Source organism: Corvus cornix, chromosome 1 (genome assembly GCF_000738735.6).
Source record: "Corvus cornix cornix isolate S_Up_H32 chromosome 1, ASM73873v5, whole genome shotgun sequence".
Classification (NCBI taxonomy): domain Eukaryota; kingdom Metazoa; phylum Chordata; class Aves; order Passeriformes; family Corvidae; genus Corvus; species Corvus cornix.
Window position 1 is genome coordinate 117,328,930 of NC_046332.1, and position 26,899 is coordinate 117,355,828.

The following is a 26,899-nucleotide window of genomic DNA, read 5'->3' on the forward strand; positions in this document are numbered from 1 at the left end:
CACCCTGTGCCAGGGCCTGCCCACCCTTACAGGGAACAATTTCTAATCCAAAACTGCCCTCTGTCAGTTTGAAGCCATTCCCTGTGTCCTGTCCCTCCCTCCCTTATCCAAAGCCCCTCTTCTGGAGCCCCTTTAGGCACTGCAAGGGCCTCTAAGGTCTCTCTGGCTCCTTCTCCAGACAAACAGCACCAGCTCTTTCTGCAGAAGTCCATGGTCACAGGATGTTAATGAAAGGACAAGATCTGTGTGTTTAGTCCAGAAATAAACAACACTGGTTCCTATGTTATAAAGTAACAGCAGTTCTCCCTTCTTCATCTCCTCATGTACCCTGTTACATGCTCAGTGTCTGAGTCCAAAGAGCCACTGTCCTCAGAAGAAGAGGAGTTTTGCCACTCATGGAAGTCATTAGAACAAGGTGCTTCCTGCACACTTCCTGTGTCCTCCAGCAGCTTTGCTTCCAGAGCATGAGCACAGTGCCAGTCATCTGCATCTTCCTGGGACGAGGGAGCAGCTGCAGAGCTGTCCCCATCCGGCTCCAGGGTTCCCAGCAGCACCGTGTGTAAGTTGATGGTGAAGCACTCGCTGTTCCCTTGGGAGCTACCACTGCCCTCAGAGAAAGGGCTCAGTAACTCACTCCTGGTGTCTGTGTCTCCTTCAGGGTCCCCCTCATGCTCCTCAAGCTCTGGCTCAGCAGCTGGGGTGTCCCCGGCCTGGCTGCCGCTGTACTCACAGGTGCTGTTCACTGAGTACTGCACCAGGGTGCCGGGGCTGTCACAGCCCTGGCGGACTCTGCCCCTGTCCAGCCCCGCACGCCTCGCGTAGTCGCGGTCACACAGGGCACTGCTGTCACTGTCACTGCTGTCACTGTCATCACTGGCACCGCCTCTGCACCCCCTGGCCTTGCTTTTAACCTCTCTGGGGATGATCTCCAGAGAGGACAGATTTTCTGACTCAAACACCCAAGGTGAGTAGGCCAACTTCCTGATGCATGCCTGGAAGAGTAAAAGGAATTAAATTAACTCAGCCACATTTGCAGACATGCACAGAAAACCATGACAAAAACCCCAAATAACCTCCAGTCATGAGGCTGTCAAACAAATGATTCCTTCTTGTGCCATAGTTTTGGCTTTTTCTGCAGAGTTCAGGCTATCTAGGATTGTTCCTTCTTCTCCATTCCTGAACATCTCAGGATCCCAGAATGCTTTGGGTGGGAAGAGATCTTAAAAGATCATCCCATTCCAACCCCTGCCATGGCAGGGACACCTCCCACTGTGCCAGGCTGCTCCAAGCCCCAATGTCCAGCCTGGCCTTGGGCACTGCCAGGGATCCAGGGGCAGCCCCAGCTGCTCTGGGCACCCTGTGCCAGGGCCTGCCCACCCTCCCAGGGTGAGGTGAGTCTTGCCAATCTCTCTACACTCTTTGCAGTCACCTATCATGGCTGATCAATTTTCATGTCCTTTAGAAATTATCTTTGGGAGCAACTGTCACCATTTTAACATCCCAAGCCCCATCTTCCCTCTGCACTTCAGAGGATTATTCCATATTTGAAGCACTGATCATGTGGACAATAAAAAAATAAACCTTAGACACTCCTTTGTAAAGTGTTCAGCAACTGCTGGGATGTTAAAGTAATGACACAGCAAAGGACAGAAAGATGTGGCAAAAGTCTTAGAAAAAAGCGATATCAATCTGCTCTGGGTATGTTTGTAGAAAATGGAAAATGTTTATGCCGAAAAACCCTACAGAATTAAATGTAAAAAGTCAGAGACTGTAAAAATTAAAACAAGCAAGCAAAGATAAAGGAGAAAAACAAGAAATCTTGTTATTTTTGCTTGAAATTTGAACTGTCAGTTCAGTCTATGAAAATAAAACATTAGTTGGCTCTGGACTGGCTCCCTCAAGTGCTAAAACACTTGATCACAGAAAGTCCAAGAGAGATTATTTTATTATTATTAAACAGTGGAACAACTTCTCCTCCAGTCTCTCCTCACAGGGCAGGTTCTCCAGCCCTCTCTGCTCATCCCGCAGCCCTGCTCTGGGTCCTCTCCAGCCTGTCCACACCTTTCGTGCCCTGTGGAGACCAGAACTGGGTGGAATATTCCTGGATATTCCCCCTGACCAGGGTAGGATGATCCTCTCCATTAGTAGCTTGTCACAGAAGTAGCAAGAAATGCTTTTGACTATTTGTTCTGAAGATCACACGAAACAGCAGCCTAGAAATCATCTTTGACTGAGGTAAACTGCAATGCAAACATTCTGTGCTCTTATGTAACTTGTACCTAAAGCACACGATTGGAAATCCCAGTTGTTAAACTTCCTCCTGCCAACCAGAAAGGGCAGATCTGAGAACTGTTACATACCAAGGTCGGAGGTAAGGAAACCTTCAGGAGAGTAAAACCTGCTGCATGTGCACACATCAGGACTGCAGCAATAATCAGGGCAAAGCAGACAGCACCAGCCACTGCACCTTCACGATACCCTGGAGTGAAAACATCTAATAAAAAGACATGGATGAAGTGTCCCATGACCACATTTCAGATCTCACAGTCACAACAGCTATTAGGAATCAGCAATAATTTTAGTTAGAAGGGATCTGTGAAAGCCAAAGTCAAAACAAGACCAGAACTCAAATTAGATTCAGGAATTAAAAAAGAAATTACTCCATCTTTATGCAGTGGAGATCTGTATGGCTCAGGGGGCTGCCAAGAGATTAGTTTCCCCAAAGTTGATGGGGTTTTATATTTCACTCCCAAATACCAAATACTTCTCTTTTGGAATGTTTCTCTCTGACACTGAGGCTCTGATCTCTGCTCCCGGGGACAGGGACAGCAGCCAGGGAGCAGCTGGAGCTGGGCCAGGGCAGGCTCAGGCTGGAGAGCAGGGAAAGGTTCTTCCCCCAGAGGCTGCTGGGCACTGCCCAGGCTCCCCAGGGAATGGGCACGGCCCGAGGCTGCCAGAGCTCCAGGAGCGTTTGGACAGCGCTGCCAGGGATGCCCAGGCTGGGACTGGTGGGGGGTCTGGGCAGGGCCAGGAGCTGGATCAATGATCCTTGGGGGTCCTTCCCACTCAGAATATTCCATGATTCTGTGATCACCTATTGTTTTTTAGGATTGAACTGTAAATGTTCCTACACCAAAAGAAAACACTGCACACTCAGACCAACCCCTCGTGCCCCACAGCTCCGTTACCTTGTCGAGCTGCCAAGTCTGTACTGACACATTTCCAGGAGGAGGGAATGGAATGTCTGTTCAGGGATGCACGGACCTCCACAGACACACAGTAATTCCTACTGGGGTACAAGTCTCCAATGACAGTACTAAACACTTCTTTAGTGGTTTTCTGCCGTGGCCTCTGCCATGAAAAACAAGGTTTTGAAGTCAGTTACTGGCTAAAAAGAGATCCCTGCTCACTCTTCCAGACCTGCTCCCCTGCAGTGAAAGGAAGCTCAGATTCTGTTGGCCATTGTCTCTCTTTTCTTCTAAGGAATCTAGTTGTATGTTTTCTTTTGCTTCTATTCACGTTTCTTTTTGGGAACTTGTTAACCATCAGAGCTATTTTATGTCCTCTGTGTTCCTCCCCTAAAGCACAACTAAACCCCAAATTTCCCTACCTTATGCTCTCCATCCAGTGACTTCAGTGTGATATTATAATCCAGCTCTTCATAGATGTCAATTAAAGACAGCAGCTTTCCCTTCTCTCTGAGGTGAGAGGTCGGCAGCTTTATGGTGACATTGATGCAGTTTGGACAAGAAGTGATGTTCACTTCTGGTGGTCCCAGAATTGCTGTTGGAAAACAAGAAAGAGGGAAAAATGATGGAAAAAATACACACTTTATCCAGGACCAATTCTATTTCTGTGACTGATACAGAGCTGTCTCACCACACCCCAGAGGGGCCACTGCTGTAAACCCACAAGGCCTTGCAACATTTAAGTACTGCAGCCAAATCATCATTTCCCACATGGCCGGATTTTAAAGGAAAAGGAGTGAAGGGAAGAAGCAGAAAGGGGACAGAGGTTTTGCTTCAGCTTCAGAGATGTGAACTTTGGATCTACCTGAAATTAAAGCTGAGGTTTAAGCACAGAATAAAATCCCTGAAGGGTTGGGTTGGGAGGGACCTTGAAGCCCATCCAGTGCCAGCCCTGCCATGGCAGGGACACCTCCCACTGTCCCAGGCTGCTCCAAGCCCCAATGTCCAGCCTGGCCTTGGGCACTGCCAGGGATCCAGGGGCAGCCCCAGCTGCTCTGGGCACCCTGTGCCAGGGCCTGCCCACCCTCCCAGGGAACAATTCCTGCCCAATCTCCCATCCAGCCCTGCCCTCCTTCAGCTTCAGGCCATTCCCTTTGTCCTGTCCTTTTTATTAAACCAGCTGCTGAGGGACTGCAGGGCTCCTCCTCAGGGATGTTCTCCAGTCCTTCAGTTATCCTCATGCCCATTCTCCCCGCCCCCTCCAGTGTTCCCTCATTTCTGACACTGGAAGTGGACACAGCAGCTGCCTCTGCTGAATTCAGAGGGAACACAACCAGTTTATCCTCCACAGTCCTCCAGTTGTTCCTCCATTTCTGCCTCTGTTAGCCCAAAACAGAATTTTGAGCAGAGCCAAGGGTGAAGCCACCTCTGGCACTAAAGACAAGTATCTTCAGCAGGGAAAAGGGCAGATTGATGGACAAACAAACCTCTTCCCTACACCTGGTGCAGACCTGGCATTTTTAAACTCAACATTCACTACTGGAACACACAAAACCAATGCTGTTTTTTAAGTTATGTATCTTACACAGTTCAGAGATTTTTACTTTGTGTTTATCAATGCACAGCTGTATTTCCTTTATATCTATAATGTATATATATGTATTTATTTCAAAACCAGAGCCTCACTCCTTTATCAGAACTACTCATCTTAGAAACTTATCTATATATTTAAAGCTTTGTATCAGACATATGGAACACTACATACAAATGGCCACCAATCCAGTCAGTTCGGGGTCTTACAGCAAAGGTAGCAGAACATAATTCAGGCATCAGCTGTTAATAAAAACTACATAAAGAAGAAATGCAGAGAGAGAACTTACTCTGAGCTGATGGCACAAAATGCAGTACAGAAGAATTGAGCACCTGAGTTCCTCTAATGCTCTGAACTTGTGCATAATACACAGAGGACCTCTCCTCGAACTCCTCTGTCAGCTCACAGGAGAGCTGGGAAATACCTGAACACTGCTTAGCACTCAGCCAGTTCGAGCTCCTGCAGAAAAGAACAAAATAGTCTCAATTGTCTGATATGAGAAACCATGGGAGCGTGAGGAGAGCATTTCTCAGGGAAAAAAAAAAAAAACAGAAAAACCAAGAAAAAAAACAAAAAAAACCAGAAAAAACCTCAGCCGTAGTATTTTCCAAGAGTTCCAGGATCCCTGAGGCTGGAAAAGCCCTCCCAGCCCAGCCAGGCCCAGCTGTGCCCCATGCCCACCTTGTCCCCAGCCCAGAGCACTGAGTGCCACCTCCAGCCCTTCCTGGGACACCTCCAGGGATGGGCACTCCAAACCTCCCTCCTCTTTGGGTCAATAAACATTAGAAGTAAAATTTGTGCCTTATTTTGTGTGACTTGCCTGTGGTCTTTGTACAGCACATTGTAGGATGCTGGCACAGCTGGGTCATGTTCTGCCTGCCAGGACAAAATGTGCCGGAAATTGTGGGAATCCATCTGGAGGTTGTAAGGAAGCCCTTCCTTTCTTTCTAGAAAGGAAAAAATAACACAAAAAACCCAACAAACAACCCTGAGCTTTGCAACAATTCTAATAAATAAACCCATTTAGAGCAGCTCAGGATTTGCCCCCAAAAGGCAGCCACAGGGGAGAGCTCATTACAACAGACACAGCAATGCAAAGCACTGTGCATATGGATTACATTTCTGCAAGCTCTGTCTCCAAAAAGCATGAAGTTTCAAACTGATGCTTGGTGAGGATGTGCAAGCTATGAAATGTGTTAGGAAAAGCATTTTAAAGATGATAAAACTCTTACCAGGCTGGCTGCAAACAGCTGTAGACAGAAAGATGAGGTACACTGGAAATTGAAACTCTGTATTAATGCATTGGCGTATCCACAGGATCTGATTTTTACTGCAAATACTCATTTGCAACAACTAGGTTCATACTCCGCATTCCCTGGTGGAACCGTTACTTTCTTTCACATCTTCCTATGACTTTCCTACACTTCCCTCCTTTCTCCAGAGCCTGGGAGAAATGCCCATGAACCTGGGGCTCAGAGGAGCTGGTTCTTGGATGCCTACGCTGCTCCCTCCACGTGAGGTTCAAGACTCAGTGTCAGCAAAAACATCCAAGATATTCTCATCAAATCATGTCTTAAGAGGACTCTGACTGTATTTCAAACACCTCTTCAAGCCATCACAAGAATTTTAGGACTGATCTGGGAAAACATTCCATTATTGCTTGTCTCATCCTCATAGAGCCCAGAACGGTTTGGGTTGGAAAGGACCTTAAACATCATCCAATTCCCCCGCTGCCATGGGCAGGGACACCTTCCACTGTCCCAGGCTGCTCCAACCTGACCTGGGACACTTCCAAGGATCCAGGGGCAGCCACAGTTTCCCTGGACAATGCTGCCATTCCAGAGGTTCCTACATCTTCCTGTAAAACCCCCCCAGGAGACTGTGATCCATCCCAGGTCTCGCTGCATCCAGGATTCTTCTCCTTGACCAACCCAGCTTTTCATCATTCCCATCTTTTCAACACAGTGCTTCAAAACCCTTGAAATTGTTGTTCTGACTCCTCTAATTTTTTTTCTCAGGACCCTTCAGCCTCCCTTCTGCTTTGAGTGCAACAAGGAGGAACTTCCTGTTCTTATTTGAAGGCATTTTGTGGTCATTCCTCTGACTCAGGAGATGCCGACTCCTACACTCAGTTGGCCAAAGCAGTCATTACTTTAATTTCAAACACATTTCTTCTCAGTTTCACACGAATTCCATGGGAAAATCTGGAAACTTCCTTCCTTATCTTCCTTAAAACTCTCTTTTGTCTTGATCTGATGCGTCAACAAGATGTGCCACAGTCAGCATGACTGTGAAAAAAGAGACGAGACATCTGGGCCACGAATTAGATTTAAACAATCTCTATGGAGATCCACAAAGAATGGGTTTAATGGCAGTTAAATGTAGAACAATGGATTTCTTACCAGGTAAGAAATCCCCCGTTTGGAAAAAAACATCCAGTGGGGAAAAATAAAGCAATATTTTAACAGTTATTATCATTATTATCTGAACACACACTCAGATTTGTAATAATTTGTGTCTGCTGAATTGCTGGTGTATTCCTGTTAACATTATTTGATTTTTCAATGCCTCTTCTCTACCCAAACCAAATTCCCTTCATGTCGAGTTCAAACTGCCTCTGAACTTTGTTTCAACAAACAAGTTTAACAAAAGAAGCTGAACAGTTGCGAAACCGTTTGTGTTACACTCTTACAAAAGAGACACAGCCAAGAACAAATATCTTAGAAAAAATAACTGGGAAAATTCACCATGGGGAAATAAAGATGGTCTGGAAACTGGATGGGGACTCTTCGTTACCATCTTGGTCCACTTGCAGTTTCTATCATGCCTGGCAGTGCCCAAGGCCAGGCTGGACATTGGGGCTTGGAGCAGCCTGGGACAGTGGGAGGTGTCCCTGCCATGGCAGGGGTGGCACTGGGTGGGCTGTAAGGTCCCTCCCAACCCAACCCAGTCTGGGATTCTGGGATGATGATCTTATCCTTTTTACAAAATTAAAGGATCCTAATAGACCCCTTTGTCACAACAGCTACAACTCAGCCAAACTTTTTGTTTCACCTGCTAATCCTGAAACTGAGGAGTGCTGGAAAAAAATCAGAGTAGGGAATGAAAACTCTCACATGTAACTGAGAGTTCCTGGCCATGCAAGGAGGCAGATCATGGAATGGAACAGCCTGGATCAGAAGGGACCTCAAAGCCCATCCAGTGCCACCCTGCCATGGCAGGGACACCTCCCACTGTCCCAGGCTGCTCCCAGCCCCAATGTCCAGCCTGGCCTTGGGCACTGCCAGGGATCCAGGGGCAGCCCCAGCTGCTCTGGGCACCCTGTGCCAGGGCCTGCCCACCCTCCCAGGGAACAATTCCTGCCCAATCTCCCATCCAGCCCTGCCCTCTGGCACTGGGAAGCCATTCCCTGGCTCCTGGCCCTCCATGCCTTGTCCCCAGTCCCTCTGCAGCTCTCCTGGAGCCCCTTTAGGCCCTGCAAGGGGCTCTGAGCTCTCCCTGGAGCCTCCTCTGCTCCAGACTGGGCACTCCCAGTGCTCTCCACAGCAGAGGGGCTCTGCTCCACCCTCTGATCATGGTTTATGCACAGAACAGAGGATGTAGAGATAAGACAAGGGATCTTTATTTTGGGAATTATTCCAGGGAGAGTTCTACAACACCATGAAGGTCTCATACTTTGGTATCTCAGCAGAATTATCAGTTAATGAATGAGCTCCCTGCACTGCTGCTCTCTAACCGAGAGGTTCAGGTACTTACCGAGCGGAGAGAGCAGCATTGGCACAGCCATCAGGGCTCCCGTGGAGATTAACAAATAAACCCCTCTGCTTGGAGAAGAAACATTTTGCTTCTGCACCTACAAATACATGCAAAACAAGCACATTTTACTGAATTCTCCTAGTAAATTAGCTTAGTAAATCACTTTGACTTAACCCAAGGTTTCTGTACAGACTTATTGTATCCTCTCCAGTGTCTGAGGGAGGGCAGTGGTACTGAAAGAGTTACTGCTAGGGTGGGGCACTGATCCTCATTGTTTTATCGAAGTTTTAGTCCATTTTGTGGCAACAGCACTCTCCTTTTTTCACATGGAAACAGCTCTCACCATTTCAAATAAATCAGAAACCACTGTATGATTATTTCCATTAACTTTGCATTAAGACAGCATCTGAAAATTCAGTGCCACTCACTCCAACTTGACTAATACAGTGAAAACAAACATTGCTTGGTTTATTTGAAATAAACTCATCACTGTTGTAAGAAATGTTTCCAGAAAGAGAAAATATCAACAGGGAGCTTAGAAAAAAATTAATTATAAAGAAGTCATGAAGTTTATGTTACAACTTTTTAGTGCAGAAGATTTATTAAAATACTCCCTCTCTTTTTTTACTCCTCTTATTTTTTACTCTATTTAACATCCCCAAAATATTAATATCTGCAGGACCTGGTTTTGAATTAGCTGGGCAAGGGTACAGCTATTTCTAAAGAACCTTCCCCTCAGGTTTAATAAAAATGAACTGCTTTTTAATTTAACATTATTTGCAAATACAACTGGAATTATTTTCTCTGCAAAAGAGCCAGTTTAAAATCATGCCAGAGCACACGATGGTCAAGCTTAACCCAGTATATTCATATATTACCACAGGATAGAATTCATCTGTTAAAACCAGGTGCACTAAAAAACCCTTATCTGAGATGTCAATCTCCCTGTGCTCAGAGTTCTGGCAGGACTGCAGGAAGTCACTGGATAAATATTGGGAATGTGCACCTGTGCAAGTGGTAATTCCACAGCCAAAGGGAACATTCTCTTCCCCTCATTTTATTGACTCATTCAAGCAGAAGTCATTTCAAAGAGCAGCTGCACCTGCAGGATGGAACTTTCCAGGTTGTTCAAAATTTTCCCTTCAGGAGAAAGCCTTGGGGATGCTGAATTCACTTGGCAAATGACTTCCTTTCCGTGTTAATCTCTGCAATTAATCCCAGGCCCTGCTCAAAGCACTCCATACCCAGAGGGACTGTGTACCTTGGATCCTTGCTGTCCATGCTGTCAGGAGCAACAACAATCCCACTCTGGGAATTACGAGCGGCTCCCGTGTGGCTCTGGATGCTGAACAACAGAGTCTCTTACATGATGCATATTCAAAGCCAGGTTATCTGTTTGGCACCTTAAAACGTTTGAGAAAATGTGATAAAATGTGTTCATCTCAGGGTTTCCACAACTGTCTAAAGCTGGATGTCCTCTGCAGATCCATCAGTGCCAGGGAGATTGCAGGGGAAATTCCAGGAGAAAACCATTTCTGTCAGAACTCTGATGAGCCTTCGTTACTCTTCAGAGCTGCAGCAATCCCTGCAGAGAAGCCATGGAAACACCAGTGAGTGCAGCCCCACTGACCCCAGGCTGTGCTCACAGGAGATCCCTTGGGAGCTGCCTGGGGCCCCCAGCACTCCCAAACCGCAGAGTCACACTGCCACAGCATCCACAGCTGGAATTCATGGGATTGCACACTGGGTTGAGCTGGAAGGACCACAAAGCCCATCCAGTGCCACCCCTGCCATGGCAGGGACACCTCCCACTGTCCCAGGCTGCTCCAAGCCCCAATGTCCAGCCTGGCCTTGGGCACTGCCAGGGATCCAGGGGCAGCCCCAGCTGCTCTGGGCACCCTGTGCCAGGGCCTGCCCACCTCCCAGGGAACAATTCCTGCCCAATCTCCCATCCAGCCCTGCCCTCTTGGCACTGGGAAGCCATTCCCTGGCTCCTGGCCCTCCATGCCTTGTCCCCAGTCCCTCTGCAGCTCTCCTGGAGCCCCTTTAGGCCCTGGAAAGGGCTCTGAGCTCTCCCTGGAGCCCTCTCTTCTCCAGGTGAGCACCCCCAGCTCTCCCAGCCTGGCTCCCAGAGCCCTGGGATCAATTGGGTGGCTCTCAGGTTCAGGCTCGATGGGGTTATATTTGCTTCCAGTCAGAAAAAAGGGGGAAAAAAAAGCAGCTTTGAGGTTTTGAAAGTCAGTGGCTTGTATTTCTGAAAAGCTCTACCTCAGTTCACAGAAAACAGCCCCAATTCTCTGAAACAAGCAGATGGTCTATTTATTTACAGACACCAGCTTACAGGAATACTGAGAGAGGCAGAGACTGACTGACAGCAGGGAAGTCTGCAGAGGAACATGCTAACTCTGCACAGGTCAATCGTAGCACAGTCAGGGTTGGAAGGACCCTCTGGAGATCACCCAGTCCAAGCCCTGCCCAGGCAGGGTCCCCTGGAGCAGGTGACCCAGCAGCGTGTCCAGGGGGGTTGGGATGTCTCCAGAGAGGCAAACTCCAGGCCCTCCCTGGGCAGCTGTTCCAGGGCTCTGCCCCTCCATGGGAGGAAGTTCTTCCTCAGGCTGGGCTGGAATTGTTGTGGTTTAGTTCCTGGCCATTGCTCCTCGTCCCATCACTGGCACCAGTGAACAGTCTGACACAATCCCCTTTAGCACTGAATCCACCCGGGGATCCACACTATGGCTGTAGCATTATTCCCTTGACTGCTGCAAGACTTTGGATATGGAAATCACTTATCCTCAATAACTCAAGGCCATTACCAGCAGCCCATTTTCCATGGGCTGTCACAGCGCTGGGGAGGACACAGACTCAAGCTGGGCCAGGGGAGGCTCAGGGTGGACAGCAGCAGGAATTTCCCCATGGAAAGGGAGCTCAGGCCTTGGCAGGGGCTGCCCAGGGAGGTTTGGAGTGCCCATCCCTGGAGGTGTCCCAGGAAGGGCTGGAGGTGGCACTCAGTGCTCTGGGCTGGGCACAAGGTGGGCATCGGGCTGGGAGGGCTTTTCCAGCCTCAGGGATCCTGGGATATGCCCGTGGAGGAGGCAGTGTGGGACACACGGAGACCCTCGGGGATGCTCCAGCCTGGGCGGGGACACAGCAAACCACGCCTGAGACAAGAAGCGCTGTGAGAGCCCGCGGCAGCCTGTTTTCCTCACAAATATCAGGCCTTGATGAAACTCCCACGTCAAACCCCTCCCCAGGTGTTGAGACCCTTTCTGAAGAATGGCTAAAAAGCAAAGGTCATGATGACATAGCGGGCTTGATAAAGATGCAGACTTGGCAAGGATACTAAATCCTTGTGCAAGGAGTTGTATAAACAACAGGATGTGAGTCCAGATAAGTAAGTTGAAAGAAACCATATGGAAGAGAAAATAAGACCCCCACGTTTGCAGATCTCATAGAATAGCTCCCACCAATAAGGAGCTCAGCTTTTGCAATATGTATGAGCTAATTAGTAGTACTATAAGTATGTGTAGATTATTACAATAAACGAGACTTGCTGACCACAATGCCGTGAGGCTTGTCTCCCGCGACTCCCCCGACACCCAGGCACCTCCCAGGCTATCGTCGGGGTCAATTCAGCGAGTGGGGACGCTGCCAAAGGCGCACCCGGCGGGTTTTGGGGCTCCGTGCGCGGTTTAGGGGGGCGCTACACGGCCCCGGGCCCCACACGGCGCCAGCAAAGCGCTTACGGGAGCCGCGGACCCTTCCAGGAATCCCCGGGAGCGAGCGCAGCCGGGCAGCGGCCCAGACCCCTCCTCCCGCCCGGCCGAGGACCCCTCCCCGCTCCGCCTCAGGGAAACCACTTCCATTGTCACCGCAGGGCCGCACCGAGGGCAGCGGGAGGGGACACGACACCGCACACACCACCACCTTCCAGCCGTACCTCGCGGCAGGGAACCCCCAGGGGCCCAGCTCCGACTCCTCACGGCTCCTCACCAACGCCCACGGACCCGCACGGAGCCTCAGGCAGGTCCGTCCCCGCCGCCGCCTCAGCAGGTCCGTCCCCGCCGGCGCCGGGGGAGAAATGACGCCGGCGCGAGGGTGGCCACGCCCCCGCACAGAGACCACGCCCCCCCGCACAGAGACCACGCCCCCGCACAGCCAGAAACGCCCTACCCCGCCAGGCCCCGCCCATAGACCCCGCCCCTTCCCGCCCGGCCCCGCCCCCTCCGTCAGGCCCCGCCCCCCTCGCCGCCATGGTGCGGGGCCGGGCGGGATTCCGGGCCGCTCCCTCCGCGCACTCGCGGAAAGGCGTCTTCTGTTTTTATTTCATTTTCTGTCACCCGTCCGGGCCCCTCCATCCCCGGCTCTGCGGTGTTCGCTGTGCCTGAAGTAACGCGAGGAAGCTGCGGGAGCGGTGGCTGGCCCCCTGCCTCGTTTGTAGAGTCAGAGTCGCAGAAGGTTTGGGCTGGAGGGACCTTAAAGCCCATCCAGTGCCAGCCCTGCCATGGCAGGGACACCTTCCACTGTCCCAGGCTGCTCCGAGCCCCAGTGTCCAGCCTGGTCTGGGACACTGCCAGGGATCCAGGGGCAGCCGCAGTTCCCGCCGTGCCATGGGAAGGGCCCTGGGGTGCTGGTCCATGGCCAGCTGGATCTGAGTCAGCAGTGCCCTGGAGCCAGGAGGGCCATCCCTGTCCTGGGGACACACCAGGGCCGGCATCACCAGCCTGGCTAGGGAGGGGATTGTCCCACTCTGCTCTGGGCTGGGGCAGCCTCACCTCCAGTGCTGGGGACAGTTCTGGGTGTCTCAGTGTAAGAAAGATCCAAGAGAGAGTCCAAAGGAGGGACAGGAGGATGGGGAAGGGTCTGCAGGGGCCACCCGAGGTCACCTGGTCAGCTCAGCCTGGAGGAGCCTGAGGGCAGAGCTCCCCGGGGCTGCAGCTCCTCCCGAGGGGCAGCGCAGGGACAGCTCCGATCTCTGCTCCTGGGCCAGGGACAGCAGCCAGGGAGTGGCTGGAGCTGGGCCAGGGCAGGCTCAGGTTGGATTTTAGGGAAAGGTTCTTCCCCCAGAGGCTGCTGGGCACTGCCCAGGCTCCCCAGGGAATGGGCACGGCCCCGAGGCTGCCAGAGCTCCAGGAGCGTTTGGACAGCGCTGCCAGGGATGCCCAGGCTGGGATTGGTGGGGTGTCTTGTGCAGGGCCAGGGGTGGGACTGGGTGGTCCCTGTGGGTCTCTTCCAGCTCAGGATATTTTGTGATTTTTTGTTCGCTGGGCGCCCTGTGCCAGGGCCTGCCCACCCTCCCAGGGAACAATTCCTGCCCAATCTCCCATCCAGCCCTGCCCTCTGGCACTGGGAAGCCATTCCCTGGCTCCTGGCCCTCCATGCCTTGTCCCCAGTCCCTCTGCAGCTCTCCTGGAGCCCCTTTAGGAATCATTCCCTGCCCAAACCATTCCATGCCTCCATGAGGGTGTGCATACACAGATGTTGGAGTGAAGGCTCCTCCAGACTCAGGCCCAGAGGGAAGCCAAAGCACAGGGGTTGAATTAAAACCTTTGGACAAGCTGAGATACATGAAGCCACACCAAAGCGAAATAGAAATACAGATTTTTAACTTTTAGTAGAAATATATGCTAACTGCCTTATACATTAAAAAGCTGCAGCAGAGACCTTAAACACAGTTCTTGCTGCAGCAATGTTACCTTTTCACAGAATTCCTTACTTTAGACAAAATCCAGATAGAATTACACTGTGCACATTTTTTAGATGGAGTGTTCACATAAACAATAAGAGCTGATAGAAACTGTACACGCAAATCTGTGTAATACCTATGTAACACTTGTGTAAGGCTTACGACTGTTAGAATTAGACCAGGATAGGTTAAGGAAAGAAAAACTAGAATCATGTGTTAATCTTATTGGGCAGTTAACAAATATAATCCACACTTCTGTAAGAAAAAAATACATAGAAGAAACTGGAATTAGAAGAAGCAGCTGTTTTGCCTGCTGTTGCTGCTGCTGCTTGGCTTCATCATGTAACCCCTTTTGAACCCTGCCTTCAAGACAGCTGTGAGACTGTGAAATAAAGAACTCAGCAGGACAGCAGCCGCCTCTGCTCTCTTACCCTGGCCCGAGAAAGAAGGGTAACCCATCAAAGCTCAGCACACAGACCCCCACGTTGTGCTGTCCCTGGTGGGTCTCTCTCTCTCTCTCTCAGGGATGTTCCATGTGGAAGCTGCCCAGACTGAGGCTGGATGAAGAGCAGCTCGTACCTTGAGAAACGAGGTGTTTGAGGAGGCAGCTGAGATGCTGAATTTCCTGTTCACTGCAGCCTCTGCCCTTTGTTTCTCTGCTGCTCTTGTTGCAATGATGCCATGAAGATTTTTGCCTTTTCTTTTATACCTTTTCACAACTTCTGTATTCTCAGTGCTTTTTGCCTACATTCTTGGCCTTGTTTGTCAAGCTGAGAGACTCGACATTTTAGAAGCTTTGTAGTTAGGGGTCAGTGTGCCCCAGACCCCAAGGTCCTCTCCAGAACACATTCTGTAAAACAAGATAGAACCATCCAGGGGAAGGTACCTTGGGGAGGGGGGCCTCACTTGAGCCTCTCATTGGGGAATCTTTGATAGATCTGCTAATTAATGAAACCTATAATGTTATACCCAATGTTGGGGACACAGACACACACACTTACACACACTCGGCGGAGTGCATCTCAATGCATATGACCTGGGCGTGTACACCTAAGGATCCTTAAAAATAAATACCAAGGTAAAATCCCTTTTTCCCTTCTAACCGTGTATGACTCTTGATTTTAAGACCAGGAAAAGGCATCGGCAAAATGAAGTTACAGAAAGCAGTCTGGAGAGCTCACTGCGATTCCCCTGGTACAGCGAATCAAAATTGATTTAAAACCAAAGAATCATTTAATTGATTTGGTTGTGAGGGACCTTAAAGCTCATCTCATTCCACCCCCTGCCATGAGCCCAGGCTGCTCACTTTGCTCTGTTCTGGGCAGAGAGGGTTTGCTCTTTCTTTAGGGCAATGGCAGAAGCATTTCCTTTTGTGGTTTAGTATTTTATGCCTGAATTTGGGGCAGAAATCTGATTTCTGCTGAGAACATCATCTTGCACAGCCTGAAACATCTTGTTTTCTCCTGTTCATGTACCACATTGCCCTTTTGACTGTGTTATTGTCACTGGGGATTTCACCTGCAGAACAATTGCCACAGTAGCTGGTAAAAGTGGCCCTTTGCAAAGAAAGGGAGAATAAAAACGTATGTATCTCTCTTTTTGCTGTCTTGATTTGTTCTCTGTGGGCTCTTCTGAAACTTCAGTGCATCCAAAACTAGGAGAGACTGCTCCTTCCCTCTTTTTTTTTTTTTTTTTTTTGTTTCTGTTCAGTCCCATAATTTTTTTGGTATGTTCATGTTTTGCAATCTCAGATCAGAAAGAAATCAAAAATGTACAAGATTTTGAGAAGTAATTTTTTAAGTTTTCCCGATTAAAAAAATGGAATGTGTCTTTTTTTGGCCTGAAGGTGATGCTGTTTCCCTAGGAAAAAACACTGGAAAAGCCACTGGGAAGCCTGGTAAGAAATACTTGTGTTAAAATTCAATATAAACCTATTTATGCTCTTTGTGTTGGCAAGTTTTCATCAACCCTTTGGAAGACAGAGTTCTGTCTGAGCAGAACTCAGTTTATTAAACCTTTCGTTGTGTCATGGATCAGCACACTCAAAATAAAAGCCAGTAACTCATTTTTAAAAATTGTTGCTATTATTCAAGCGCATCCTTCCTGTGTGTTCTGGTGCTGGCCCTGTGCTCTGCCTTGCTGACAGCTTTGTGCTGGGAGAGTTGTGGTTTCTGTCCCCACAAAGCTGCTTTTGCTTGTTTGTTTTGAGGGAAATCGTTGTGCAAGGCCAGAGCCAGAGCAGCTTTCCGGTGTTTCTTCAGTAAATGACTCATTCCTGTCACTTTTTGCCACTTCTGGGGTTTGTCTCAAAACCCAGGCAAATTTCTGGTGCCTTTGTTGGCTTCGAAACCTGGCGAGACTTCTTTTTGATGAGGACACTCTTCTTTCTGGCAAGGTTGTTTAAAATCCCATTCCAGGCTCAGATCCTTCCCTGGGAGGGTGGGCAGGCCCTGGCACAGGGTGCCCAGAGCAGCTGGGGCTGCCCCTGGATCCCTGGCAGTGCCCAAGGCCAGGCTGGACATTGGGGCTTGGAGCAGCCTGGCACAGTGGGAGGTGTCCCTGCCCATGGCAGGGGTGGAATTAAATGATCGCTGAGGTCCCTCCAACCCAAACCATTCTACATTTCTGTGATTCTACGACTGTTTAAGCCAAATTCTGTGTGAATTTGTGGCACCTCAGCGAGGCCAAGGAACCTCGCAGGGTCTGCAGCCAGAGGGCAGAATCTCTGGTGATTTATATTCATTAAATACCAGCACTGAGCTAAAAGACCATCAAATGCTTTCTGGGGCTGCTAAAATCTCAGAATTGGTTTGGGTTTTTTCTCAGATTTCTCAGCTTTAGAGTAACTTTAATCATTTCTTAGCACCTGGTAGGGGTAGAGAGCTGCAGGAACTGCACAGGCTGGAGCATGTGACAGCACATCATACCCTGGGTGGCACCAGTGGTTTCCCAGTGTTCTCAGACAAATATAAACACAGCAACATGCAATCAGTGTTACCCAAAGCAGATCCTGCATCAGCTGGGATTTCACAGCCTGTGGGCTTTAAATCCCCACGGGTTAATCAATATGGATGGCAATTGTTCTCAGTCCACACAGCAGATGAAATAATAATTTCTATTTCTCCTGCTTTGCTCTGCCTCTTCACTAAGGTGTAACCCAGAAATAGCAAAATGACGAAGAAGTGGTGTTGGAGCAGTCGGATTTATTTTGTCCCAGAAGAGTCCTTAAGGAGGAGGATGCTGGAAAATCCTCACCACCTTGGGTTAGGGGACAGGTGAAGACTGGACCTCAGGGGGTTTTATTTCTGTTTTCCCTTCTGTAAACTTCTGGACAGCTGGTGGGTTTCCCATCCTGGGAAGCTTTTCCTCAGGATTTGACAGACTCTGTGCCTAACATGGAATGCACGAACCAGCCCATGGGAGCTGAATAAAGGTGATGGAATTTCGGTGTTCCTGTAGCCCTGCAAGCATTTTCATCCTTTTACATCCTTGGTCTTACTCACAGAAATAGTCTCAGTGAAATAAATGAGATCATTAAATGAGTGTGAGTAAAGGGGCTTGGAATGGTAGAAAAAGAGTAGAGAAAGGTGCAGAAGGGGTGGAGAACTTTAATTTCCAGTGGGACTTTCAGCTCCAAAAGCTGTCAGGCTCTGGACACATTGGTGTGGCACAAAGATTTCTGCTGCTCTCCCTGGTCTTTGACTGCTCCTGTTAAGTTTGGAATTGGGTCAAGCTTTGTGGCTCACAGGAGCACTTGGGTAGATGGGAAACGAGCAGTGAACAGGGTTAGGAGCTGCCCAACTGGGGAAGGGCTGCGAATCTCCTGTCAGGATCACAGAATTCCAGAATTATCGAGGCTGGAAGAGCCCTCCAGGATCACCCAGTGCCACCCCAGCAGCACCAGCAGCACCCCAAAGCCTGTCCCCAAGGGCCACATCCAGACTCCTCCTGAGCACTCCCAGAGACAGTGACTCCAGCACTCCCTGGGCAGCTCATCCCAAGGCCTCACCACTCTGGCAGGGAAAAATTGTTTCCAATCTCCACCCTGAGCCTCCCCTGGTGCCATTTGAGGCCATTTCCTCTCCTCCTTTCCCCTGGGGCAATGCAGAAGAGAAGATGTGCTGTGGTGGACCTGGAAGGAGCTTCACGGATGTGGGCACAGATTTCACCTTCTGTGGGCATTTCCTTCCTGAGAGTGTAAAAGGCTGAAACCTTGAGCCTCTGTGTTTGAGGTTTCCCTCCCTCGATGCTTTCCTGGGTGTAAATAATCACTAGTGACACATCAGAGCCTTTTTTCCTGAGGAAATCATTGTTAATATTGTAATAATGTCGTTAATAATGTCATTTGCAGCTCAGCTGGCAGCAACCAACTGCTGACCTTGTCTCTCCATGGGATGGGAATTTCTCACTTGCCATGAAGATGCATTTCTGTTGGCCCTGGACTGGGAATCCCAGGAAAGAACAGGTGCAGGTGTGGAGGGAGTGTGGAAGGAGTCCCCCCGGAGCATCCCATGGATGGGAGGAGTGCAGTTCGTGTTCCTCTTGCAAACCCAGAGCAGCCTCAGTTTGCTGAGCACCCAAACCCTGAGCAGTGGGATTTCATTTCTGGGGTGTGTCTGACCATGTTCACACTCCTGGAAAACTTTCCTGCAGGGCAGGGCTGAAGGGGGGAGCTGGGATGGGGGGATTTCCCCTCCAGCCCTCTTTTCCCTGGAGACCTCTGTGGTGACTCTGGGGTTTGGGGGTTTTTTTCTGCAGTTCATTAATTCTTTATTCCCCCCCAAATCTGAGGTCCTTGCCACCTTTTTAAGCCTTGTAGCCTCCCATGCTTGTGGAGAGCAGCAAAACTCCCACTGTAGTAAGATTTGGTGACTTCCCCTTCCCCTTGTGTGGATTTCTTTGCTGGAGTGAGGATGGGAGGGAGCATTTTGCCCAAGGCAGGACCCAGACTGCTCTGGCCAGTGGCTGCAATAACCTGGAGAGTGACCTGGGAATTTCAGCTTTCTCTTTTTTTAGCAAAACAGGACAAATGCTTACAGGCCTTGTGAGGAAAATCAGTGTTGAGCCTGATTCCTACTCTTTATTTTGAGGAAATATTGCAGAGTTCTGCCAGAAGATGGCAACTGGAAACACTTGTTGTAAAACTCTTCATTTAATTTTACAATTTGAAGCACCTCCTAATAAAAGGACTTATTGTAGTGGGGATGTGTTGTTAATTATCATTAGACCTCTGCTTTTGATTAATGCTGCTAATTAGTTTCTGCCCTTGACTTTTTCCAATTAAGGAGTGGATGCCTTGGTGCTAAACACGTGGGCAGATTATCTAATGAGATGAAAGGAACATGGACTCTCTTTGCAGGTAATTATTGGAACTTTCAGGAGTTGCTCTGCACTCACTGAGCTGGTTCTGACTCTGGATGGTGGCACAGGAGGTGCTGAGGCTCCAGTGAGCAGCAGGGGGGGGAAGCCTTTTGCTGCTGGTAATTTTCGTGATTTGCATATGTGAGGAGTGAAATAATCTGTGATTCTGTGATATAAGAAGTTCTCCCATTCTGTTCTTCCCTTCTCCTCTGCAAGAGGGGATGGAGGCCACTGGTGATGCTTTGGTGAGGTCTGGGGGTGTTTGATCTGGAGAAAAGGAGGCTCACTGCTCCCCACAAGTCCCTGCCAGGAGGGGCAGTGAGGGGGGGTCGGGCTCTGCTGCCGTGTGCCAAGGGAAAGGAGGAGAGGAAATGGCCTCAAATGGCACCAGGGGAGGCTCAGGGTGGAGATTGGAAACAATTTTTCCCTGCCAGAGTGGTGAGGCCTTGGGATGAGCTGCCCAGGGAGTGCTGGAGTCACTGTCTCTGGGAGTGCTCAGGAGGAGTCTGGATGTGGCCCTTGGGGACAGGCTTTGGGGTGCTGCTGGTGCTGCTGGGGTGGCACTGGGTGATCCTGGGGGGCTCTTCCAGCCTCGATAATTCTGGGATTCTGGGATTTAGACCTTTAGCAAGACAACCCTTAATTGTGATCCTTCTTTCCACAATCCACTGAGCTCTGGGGATCATCCATAGAGTTGTTCCCAACTTCCCATGGTGCCACATGCACCGAAATCCTGTGGAATTAATGTTGATTTACACTGATTATTTATTCAAAACCAACAGGTTTGGGGCCAGTTATAATGATAAAGCATTCACATTATGTTAAAGGCAGTTTATTTAATTTAGTGCATTCAAATACTGCAGAAAAGTATTTTCATAGCTGATTTTGGTGCCATGAATTTGAATGGCCAAAGTGACCGTTCCTTCAGAGCACTTGGAATTCCTTGTCTGGAATCCACTCTAAAAGTGCAAAGTGTTCCCAAGCTGCTGATGCCTTGTAGTGGGATTTCATGATCCTGCATACAAAACCAGGCAACCCTCGTGGTCCTTGTTTGCACAAACATCTCCCTTTACACTTCTCAATAATGGAGGGAAATCCAGAGAGGATTAAAATAAATGAAGGAACAGATCATTTCCAAAGGCTAAAGCTTTGCAGATCCTGGAGTTCTAAAAGCATAAAATAACCCCATTTCTTCAACTTTATTTTAGAGTAATTCTAAAAGCATCTCTTTGCTTTGAAAATAAATTTTCCCCTAATCTCTATTTACATTTGGTGTTGTGTCCTTGGACTTGGGAGACCTTGGCCCTGTCCTTTCTTCTAATTTCTCTCTAATTTCTCTCTAATTTCTCTCTAATTTCTCTACTTCCCTGTGCTCCAAATTCTTCTCTGGGACACGACAATAACAACTCTGCCTTTCAAACAGGAGTTTTCTCTCTTTAGCTCTGTTTGATCCCAGTCCTGCTTTGTAAATCATTTTGGCAGCTGTCCCATCAGGTGAGGTCTGCCTCAAAATGTAAAACTTTGGTAGAAATAAATGGGATAAAATTATTTCTCAGAGTCTGTGGGAGAGTTACTGTGTGTGTAATCAAGGCATTTTATTTATAATCTATTTATTTTTAATCCTCTCGACATCTATAAGTGGCTCAGATAACTGTGGCCTCTTGTGTTGCCCAAACCAAAGAAATTTTGTCTCTGATTATTAATAATTTTTTGATCACTGGAACTGTCACAACACATTGTGAAAGGGAGGATTCAAAACAACTCACAGCAGGTTTTTGGGAAAATGGGTTGGAATGGCTTTGTACTTGGAATATTTCATAGGATTTGAGAGAAAAAGCTCTTTTTGGAGGGAGACAATATTAATTTCATTATTTGTATTTTATTTTTGGGTTTTTTTCTGTTGTGCGATTGCATTTTGTTCCTGGGGGAAAATGTACTTTAATTAAAAGATAAAGAAGAAATAATTTTTATAATTTTTATTATTTCTTGTTGTGCTGTAACTACTTGGACAAATCATGCTCAGAGTCTGTGTTTTCTTCAAAAAGTTCCCTGGCTTTAACCTGGAGGTCTGTTAAAAACCAGTTACTCTTCAAAAATAACCTTTATTGCTTCCTTTATTCTGTTGTCCATGGATCAGTCTGAAAGTTCTGTCTTAGCTTGGATTTATCAGAGGGATTTGATGCAACTGCTCTCAAACATTAAAAGATAAATCCCACGTGTTTGAGACTTGCCAGAGGGGCCTCCAGCAGTTCTGCTGTCCCAGAGCTTTAATTTCAAGCTTTTGGCTGGATAAGTTTAGTTTGATGGTAATAGGGAGAGAGTTCATGTGCCTTAAATCAATTAACCTTGATAAAATACATTTAATATTCAAATTCATCTCTTCTGAGAGTGTTTCTTCTGGATTTTCCTTTTCAGCACGTCTTCCCAGCGGGATACACCCAACCTGGTGGTGCAAGCCTTGGCTCAAAGCCTTGAATCCTCTCAGGGTAATTCCTGTAGAGCCTTTGCTAAATTCTGCCTCCACTGTGCCCGTGGTGAGCCCAGATTTCCTGTGTTAATATTCCTTGGATGAAGGGAGAAGATGGGAAAGAAGGTGCTAGTTTGATTTTTTCCCAAGCGAAATGGCACCGTACTGAGGCACTGCTTGTGTGTTTAGTTTGGAAATGAAATCATTTCCCTTCTCTGTGCCACAAATCATTTGATTGAAAGAGAGCAGGATCCAGTCCTCGCCCAGGACCTCACCACAGCCAGGATTTGCTGTCTGTTTGGGAACAGCCATCTGGTACTGGACCCTTCACCCATTCCTGGATATGTCACCCATTCCTGGCCATGCTTTTTCTGAAGAATTCTTTTGTCACTTCCACTTGAGGTGTTAAAATGTCCCTGGAAGCCTTTAAAGGGCTTGATCCCCCTTTTATCCCTCCTGAGCAGTGCATGGAACAGAGAGAATTCAGCAACAAGTTCTGGGTTTTGTTGTCAAGTTATAAAGTCTTGTGTCACTCTCTTTGACTCGTAAAGTCATGGAATCACAGACAGGTTTGGGTCAGGAGAGACCTTAAAGCCCATCCAGCCCCACCCCTGCCATGGGCAGGGACACCTCCCACTGTCCCAGGCTGCTCCCAGCCCCAATGTCCAGCCTGGCCTTGGGCACTGCCAGGGATCCAGGGGCAGCCCCAGCTGCTCTGGGCACCCTGTGCCAGGGCCTGCCCACCCTCCCAGGGAACAATTCCTGCCCAATCTCCCATCCAGCCCTGCCCTCCTTCAGCTTCAGGCCATTCCCCCTGGTCCTGTCCCTCTCTTCCCATAGGAGAGAGCTTCCCTTTTCCACCAGACACGGGACTGCTGCTGTAGCTGCACATCCTTGGTCCTTGGCAATGCATTGTCCTGGATTATATGGCTGGGTTACATCTCTGGCAGCACCTCTCCTGATCAGGAATTCTCCAGCTGCAGATAGACCTTCACCTTTGTCCTGTGAACCGAAGCCAACCAACTCCTGCTCAGTGGCTGACAATGACATAAAAAGTATATTCCATGGAGTTGTTTGGGTTACCAGCCATGGAAATGTCAGCCCGTGGCCCCCTCATTACCATCCACCCTGGCATTAAATGCAGATTTCCAAGGAGGGGTGAGCAGAAGTTGGAGCACAAATCCGCAGGAACAATGCAGTGGGATTTGTGCAGCCTCTGAAGCTGTCCCCCTCAGTGGATGTGAGAGCATTAACTCCTCGTGGGTGAATGTGTTATTGACTCTGAGTAAACAGCTCCTTTGAAAGGCCCTACAAAGTGTTATTGGCCAATAATCCTCAGTAAACAGACAAAGAACGACACTGTGACAGTTGGGACAAAAGGGACAGAGAGGGGTACAGATAATGAATCATTAATGACCAGGAGCTCTGTGCTGCTCCAAAGAGCCGCCTGAGGGAGGTGAAGGGAGGGCTGGAGCTCCTGCATGGGCTGGGGACACCAGGCTGGGGCTGGGGACACTGAGGGACGGTTCCTTTCTCTGGGGATGGGGCTCCCTCCTGCATTCCCAGATCCAGAGCAACCTGCCCAGGGCTCCAGCCGCAGCCCTGTGCCACGAGGTTTTGATTTGAAAGGCAAGGCCAGTAACAGGGAGCTGGGGACAGGAAAAGGTCTCCTTTCTTCTCCTTTCTTCTCCTTTCTTCTCCTTTCTTCTCCTTTCTTCTCCTTTCTTCTCCTTTCTTCTCCTTTCTTCTCCTTTCTTCTCCTTTCTTCTCCTTTCTTCTCCTTTCTTCTCCTTTCTTCTCCTTTCTTCTCCTTTCTTCTCCTTTCTTCTCCTTTCTTCGCCCTTCTCCTGTATTCTCCTTTCACGATGTTTTCTCCCTGTTTTTGGCTGGCTGTGACCTCCCACAGTGGTTGTGGCCCACAAGTACCAGACTTGGCTTGCTCAGGTTGAAATGATCTCCACCTTGCCCCGCTGTCTGCACATCCTGTAAAACTGGGCTCTGCTCACCTGCATTTAACAGAGGAGAGAAGGGAATATTCCTCATCTTTTAAATGGTGCAAAACATTAGCAGCTCATTAATTTTTACTCAGCATAACAGAAATTTCCTGATTTACCTTAACTGAAAATCCCAGCCATTCAAAGGCAGTTGACACTTTCTTGAAAGCAAACATCAGCTCAAACCCCAAATGCCTGATTTTGTAAGGAAAAAAATGTTGAGCCCATTATGACTGTGCAATGACTCTGAGCCATCCATGAGGGAAAGTCTGGAATGACCATATTCCTAAATTGTGGAGAATAATGAAAAATCACAGAAAGGAGAATCAGAGGGTTTGGGTTGGGAGGGACCTCAAAGCCCATCCAGTGCCACCCCTGCCATGGCAGGGACACCTCCCACTGTGCCAGGCTGCTCCAAGCCCCAGTGTCCAGCCTGGCCTTGGACACCTCCAGAGACAGGGACCCCAAACCTCCCTGGGCAGCCCCTTCCAAAGCCTGACCTCCCTTTCCATGGAGAAATTGCTCCCTAGAAACACCCTGTGTAACTCTCGCCTGGTTCCATACATCGATGGCATCACTTAAAATGTCACTTCTGTAAATTCAAAATTGCCAAGCTGGCCAGTGTGAGGTGTGTGCAGGAAAGGAGTGAGAGCCATTATTTTGAAGGCAAACCCACGCTGGTTCCCTTGTTTAGGAATTCAGATGTGTGAGGGATTTTGAGACTCTCCTTAAAATGGTTTTATTTAAGCTGAGGAAAAGGTGAAGGACGAGAGCGAGACAGTGACTGTGAGTCTGAAAGGTGGCAGATGCTCAGTGTGAAATGGGGGCACGGTCTCAGCCAGGGCTGACAACCAACAATTCCTGTTATTTTGGAATGAATTGCCAGGCGTGGTTTGGAGTGCCCATCCCTGGAGGTGTCCCAGGAAGGGCTGGAGGTGGCACTCAGTGCTCTGGGCTGGGGACAAGGTGGGCATCGGGCACAGCTGGGCCTGGCTGGGCTGGGAGGGCTTTTCCAGCCTCAGGGATCTTGGGATTCTGTGAAAGGGCTATGTGGGGACTCACTAATGGTTCTGGAGTCTGTGAGCTGGAAAATGAGGAGAAGATTGTCCTCTGCTGAAGTGAGGAGCCTCCCTCCACCCCACGGTGAACCCCCGTGTGCTCCTGGGCCTCATCCCTCCCCATCTGCCTTGGAGCGCTTCCAAATTAACTTTGCAGCTCTTAACTTCTGATAAAACAGGGACCATGGGCAGCAAAGCCACCACGGGTGACCTCTCCCGAGCAGCATTTTCCTGGCAGGATTTCAGGTCCGGAGCCACTCTTGCCGCTGCCCACAGAAGGGAACATCCCTGGCCTTTGGGGTCCCCCCGTGTCCCCAGCGCTGGGCACTGGTGGCGGTGCCAGCAGCGATGGGCAGGAGCAGCAGGGACAGAGCACAAGTGACATCCCGGACTCGCCGCTGCCCCGGCGCTGCCGTGCTGGGTCCAGGGCTTTTCCTGGCCGGGCTCCTGGCCGGAGAGGCCCCCGTGCCACAGCCTGGGGCCGGTGCCGTGTCTGGCTGGTTAATTAAGGCTGCCTGCCCGGGAAGGCCCATCTGTTCCAGGTAAATTGTGCGGCTGTTTTCTCCCCTTGGCAGGCGGACAAGAAGCTCCCACCGGTTGTTCCCGAGGATGGACGGGCAGTCCCGTGTGCCAGGCTCTGCATTCCTTCCCTGCTTTCCTGGAGCCGCACGGACACTGCCGTGTGTTGGAATAAACCCAGGATGAGGCCCTGCCCACGGCTGCACTGGGAATGCCTGCAAAGCACCCGCTCCTCCTGCCCTGCTTCCAGCACCTCCCTGTCCTGTGCTCTCTCTGATGGTTCCTCTGCTGCATCTCCACAGAATCCCAGGATCCCTGAGGCTGGAAAAGCCCTCCCAGCCCAGCCAGGCCCAGCTGTGCCTGATGCCCACCTTGTGCCCAGCCCAGAGCACTGAGTGCCACCTCCAGCCCTTCCTGGGACACCTCCAGGGATGGGCACTCCAAACCTCCCTGGGCAGCCCCTGCCAAGGCCTGAGCTCCCTTTCCATGGGGAAATTCCTGCTGCTGTCCACCCTGAGCCTGCCCTGGCCCAGCCTGAGGCCGTTCCCTCTCCTCCTGTCCCTGTTCCCTGCGAGCAGAGCCCGACCCCCCCGGCTGCCCCCTCCTGTCAGGCAGGCTCTGTATTCCCAAAGCTTACAGGATGCCTGAATTCCAAGCCACCTTTGCTGTTGCTCTGCTCACAGAATCCCAGAATTCCTGAGGCTGGAAGAGCCCTTCAGGATCCTCCAGTCCCACCATCATCACCCCAAACCCTGCCCCAAGGGCCAAACCCACATCCCCAAGTGTTTGTGAAGACATGGGAGGAGATCACAACCAGCGTGGGCAACCAGGCCCTTGGGAGCTGCACTTTAGGAGATCCTTGTCCGCCCACAGCGTGTCCATGTTCCCCCTGGAGCCCCTTCCTGCCCTCCCTGCTGGGAGCACCACTCACCAGTGGACAAGAGGGATTGATGGAGGAACAGCTTGGGAATACTTTTGGGATACTAAGAGATGACCTCAGTGCAACCAGTCCTTCTTTGAAATTTGACTTTATGATCCACATCCAGGTATTTGGGCTTGTTAGAGCTGTGAAGGTGGGGAAGGGGCCACACGAGGGGTGGTTGAGAGGCAGCTCTGATCTCTGCTCCCTGTGACCTGACAGGACCCAGGGAGCGGCTGGAGCTGGGCCAGGGCAGGCTCAGGTTGGATTTTAGGGAAAGGTTCTTCCCCCAGAGGCTGCTGGGCACTGCCCAGGCTCCCCAGGGAATGGGCACGGCCCCGAGGCTGCCAGAGCTCCAGGAGC

At 49.7% G+C, this 26,899-nt stretch overlaps 1 protein-coding gene across 4 annotated transcripts; it reads right to left on the reverse strand.

Moving 5' to 3' along the window:
• Positions 1-65: 65 nt before the first annotated feature.
• On the reverse strand, positions 66-12,612 carry LOC104698065 (interferon alpha/beta receptor 2-like). Of its 4 annotated transcripts, XM_039553991.1 has the most exons (10): positions 12,473-12,612; positions 9,797-10,120; positions 8,536-8,632; positions 6,012-6,053; positions 5,600-5,726; positions 5,069-5,238; positions 3,611-3,783; positions 3,189-3,351; positions 2,361-2,494; positions 66-992 (listed from the first exon to the last, which is right to left on the reverse strand). In XM_039553991.1, exons 3-10 carry the CDS (start codon positions 8,564-8,566, stop codon positions 312-314), a joined length of 1,521 nt encoding a protein of 506 aa, XP_039409925.1. In that variant the 5' UTR covers positions 8,567-8,632; positions 9,797-10,120; positions 12,473-12,612; the 3' UTR covers positions 66-311. The 4 variants fall into 4 exon arrangements, with proteins under 4 accessions (XP_039409925.1, XP_019149641.1, XP_010411522.1 ...); XM_019294096.2 differs by lacking the exons at positions 9,797-10,120; positions 12,473-12,612 and adding an exon at positions 9,542-9,784 and having other exon boundaries at positions 2,361-2,479; XM_010413220.3 differs by lacking the exons at positions 9,797-10,120; positions 12,473-12,612 and adding an exon at positions 9,542-9,783.
• Positions 12,613-26,899: the final 14,287 nt, after the last annotated feature.

Excerpts from the sequence above, each read along its gene's own strand:
- LOC104698065 (XM_010413220.3), bottom strand. The coding sequence starts at position 9,577 with ATGTTCCCTTTGGCTGTGGAATTACCACTTGCACAG. Across the intron at positions 6,054-8,535 it reads AATGCTGCTCTCTCCGCTCG|TGTACCTCATCTTTCTGTCT; the intron begins GTAAGTACCTGA and ends TTCAATTTCCAG. Across the intron at positions 3,352-3,610 it reads CACTGGATGGAGAGCATAAG|AGGCCACGGCAGAAAACCAC; the intron begins GTAGGGAAATTT and ends TTTTCATGGCAG.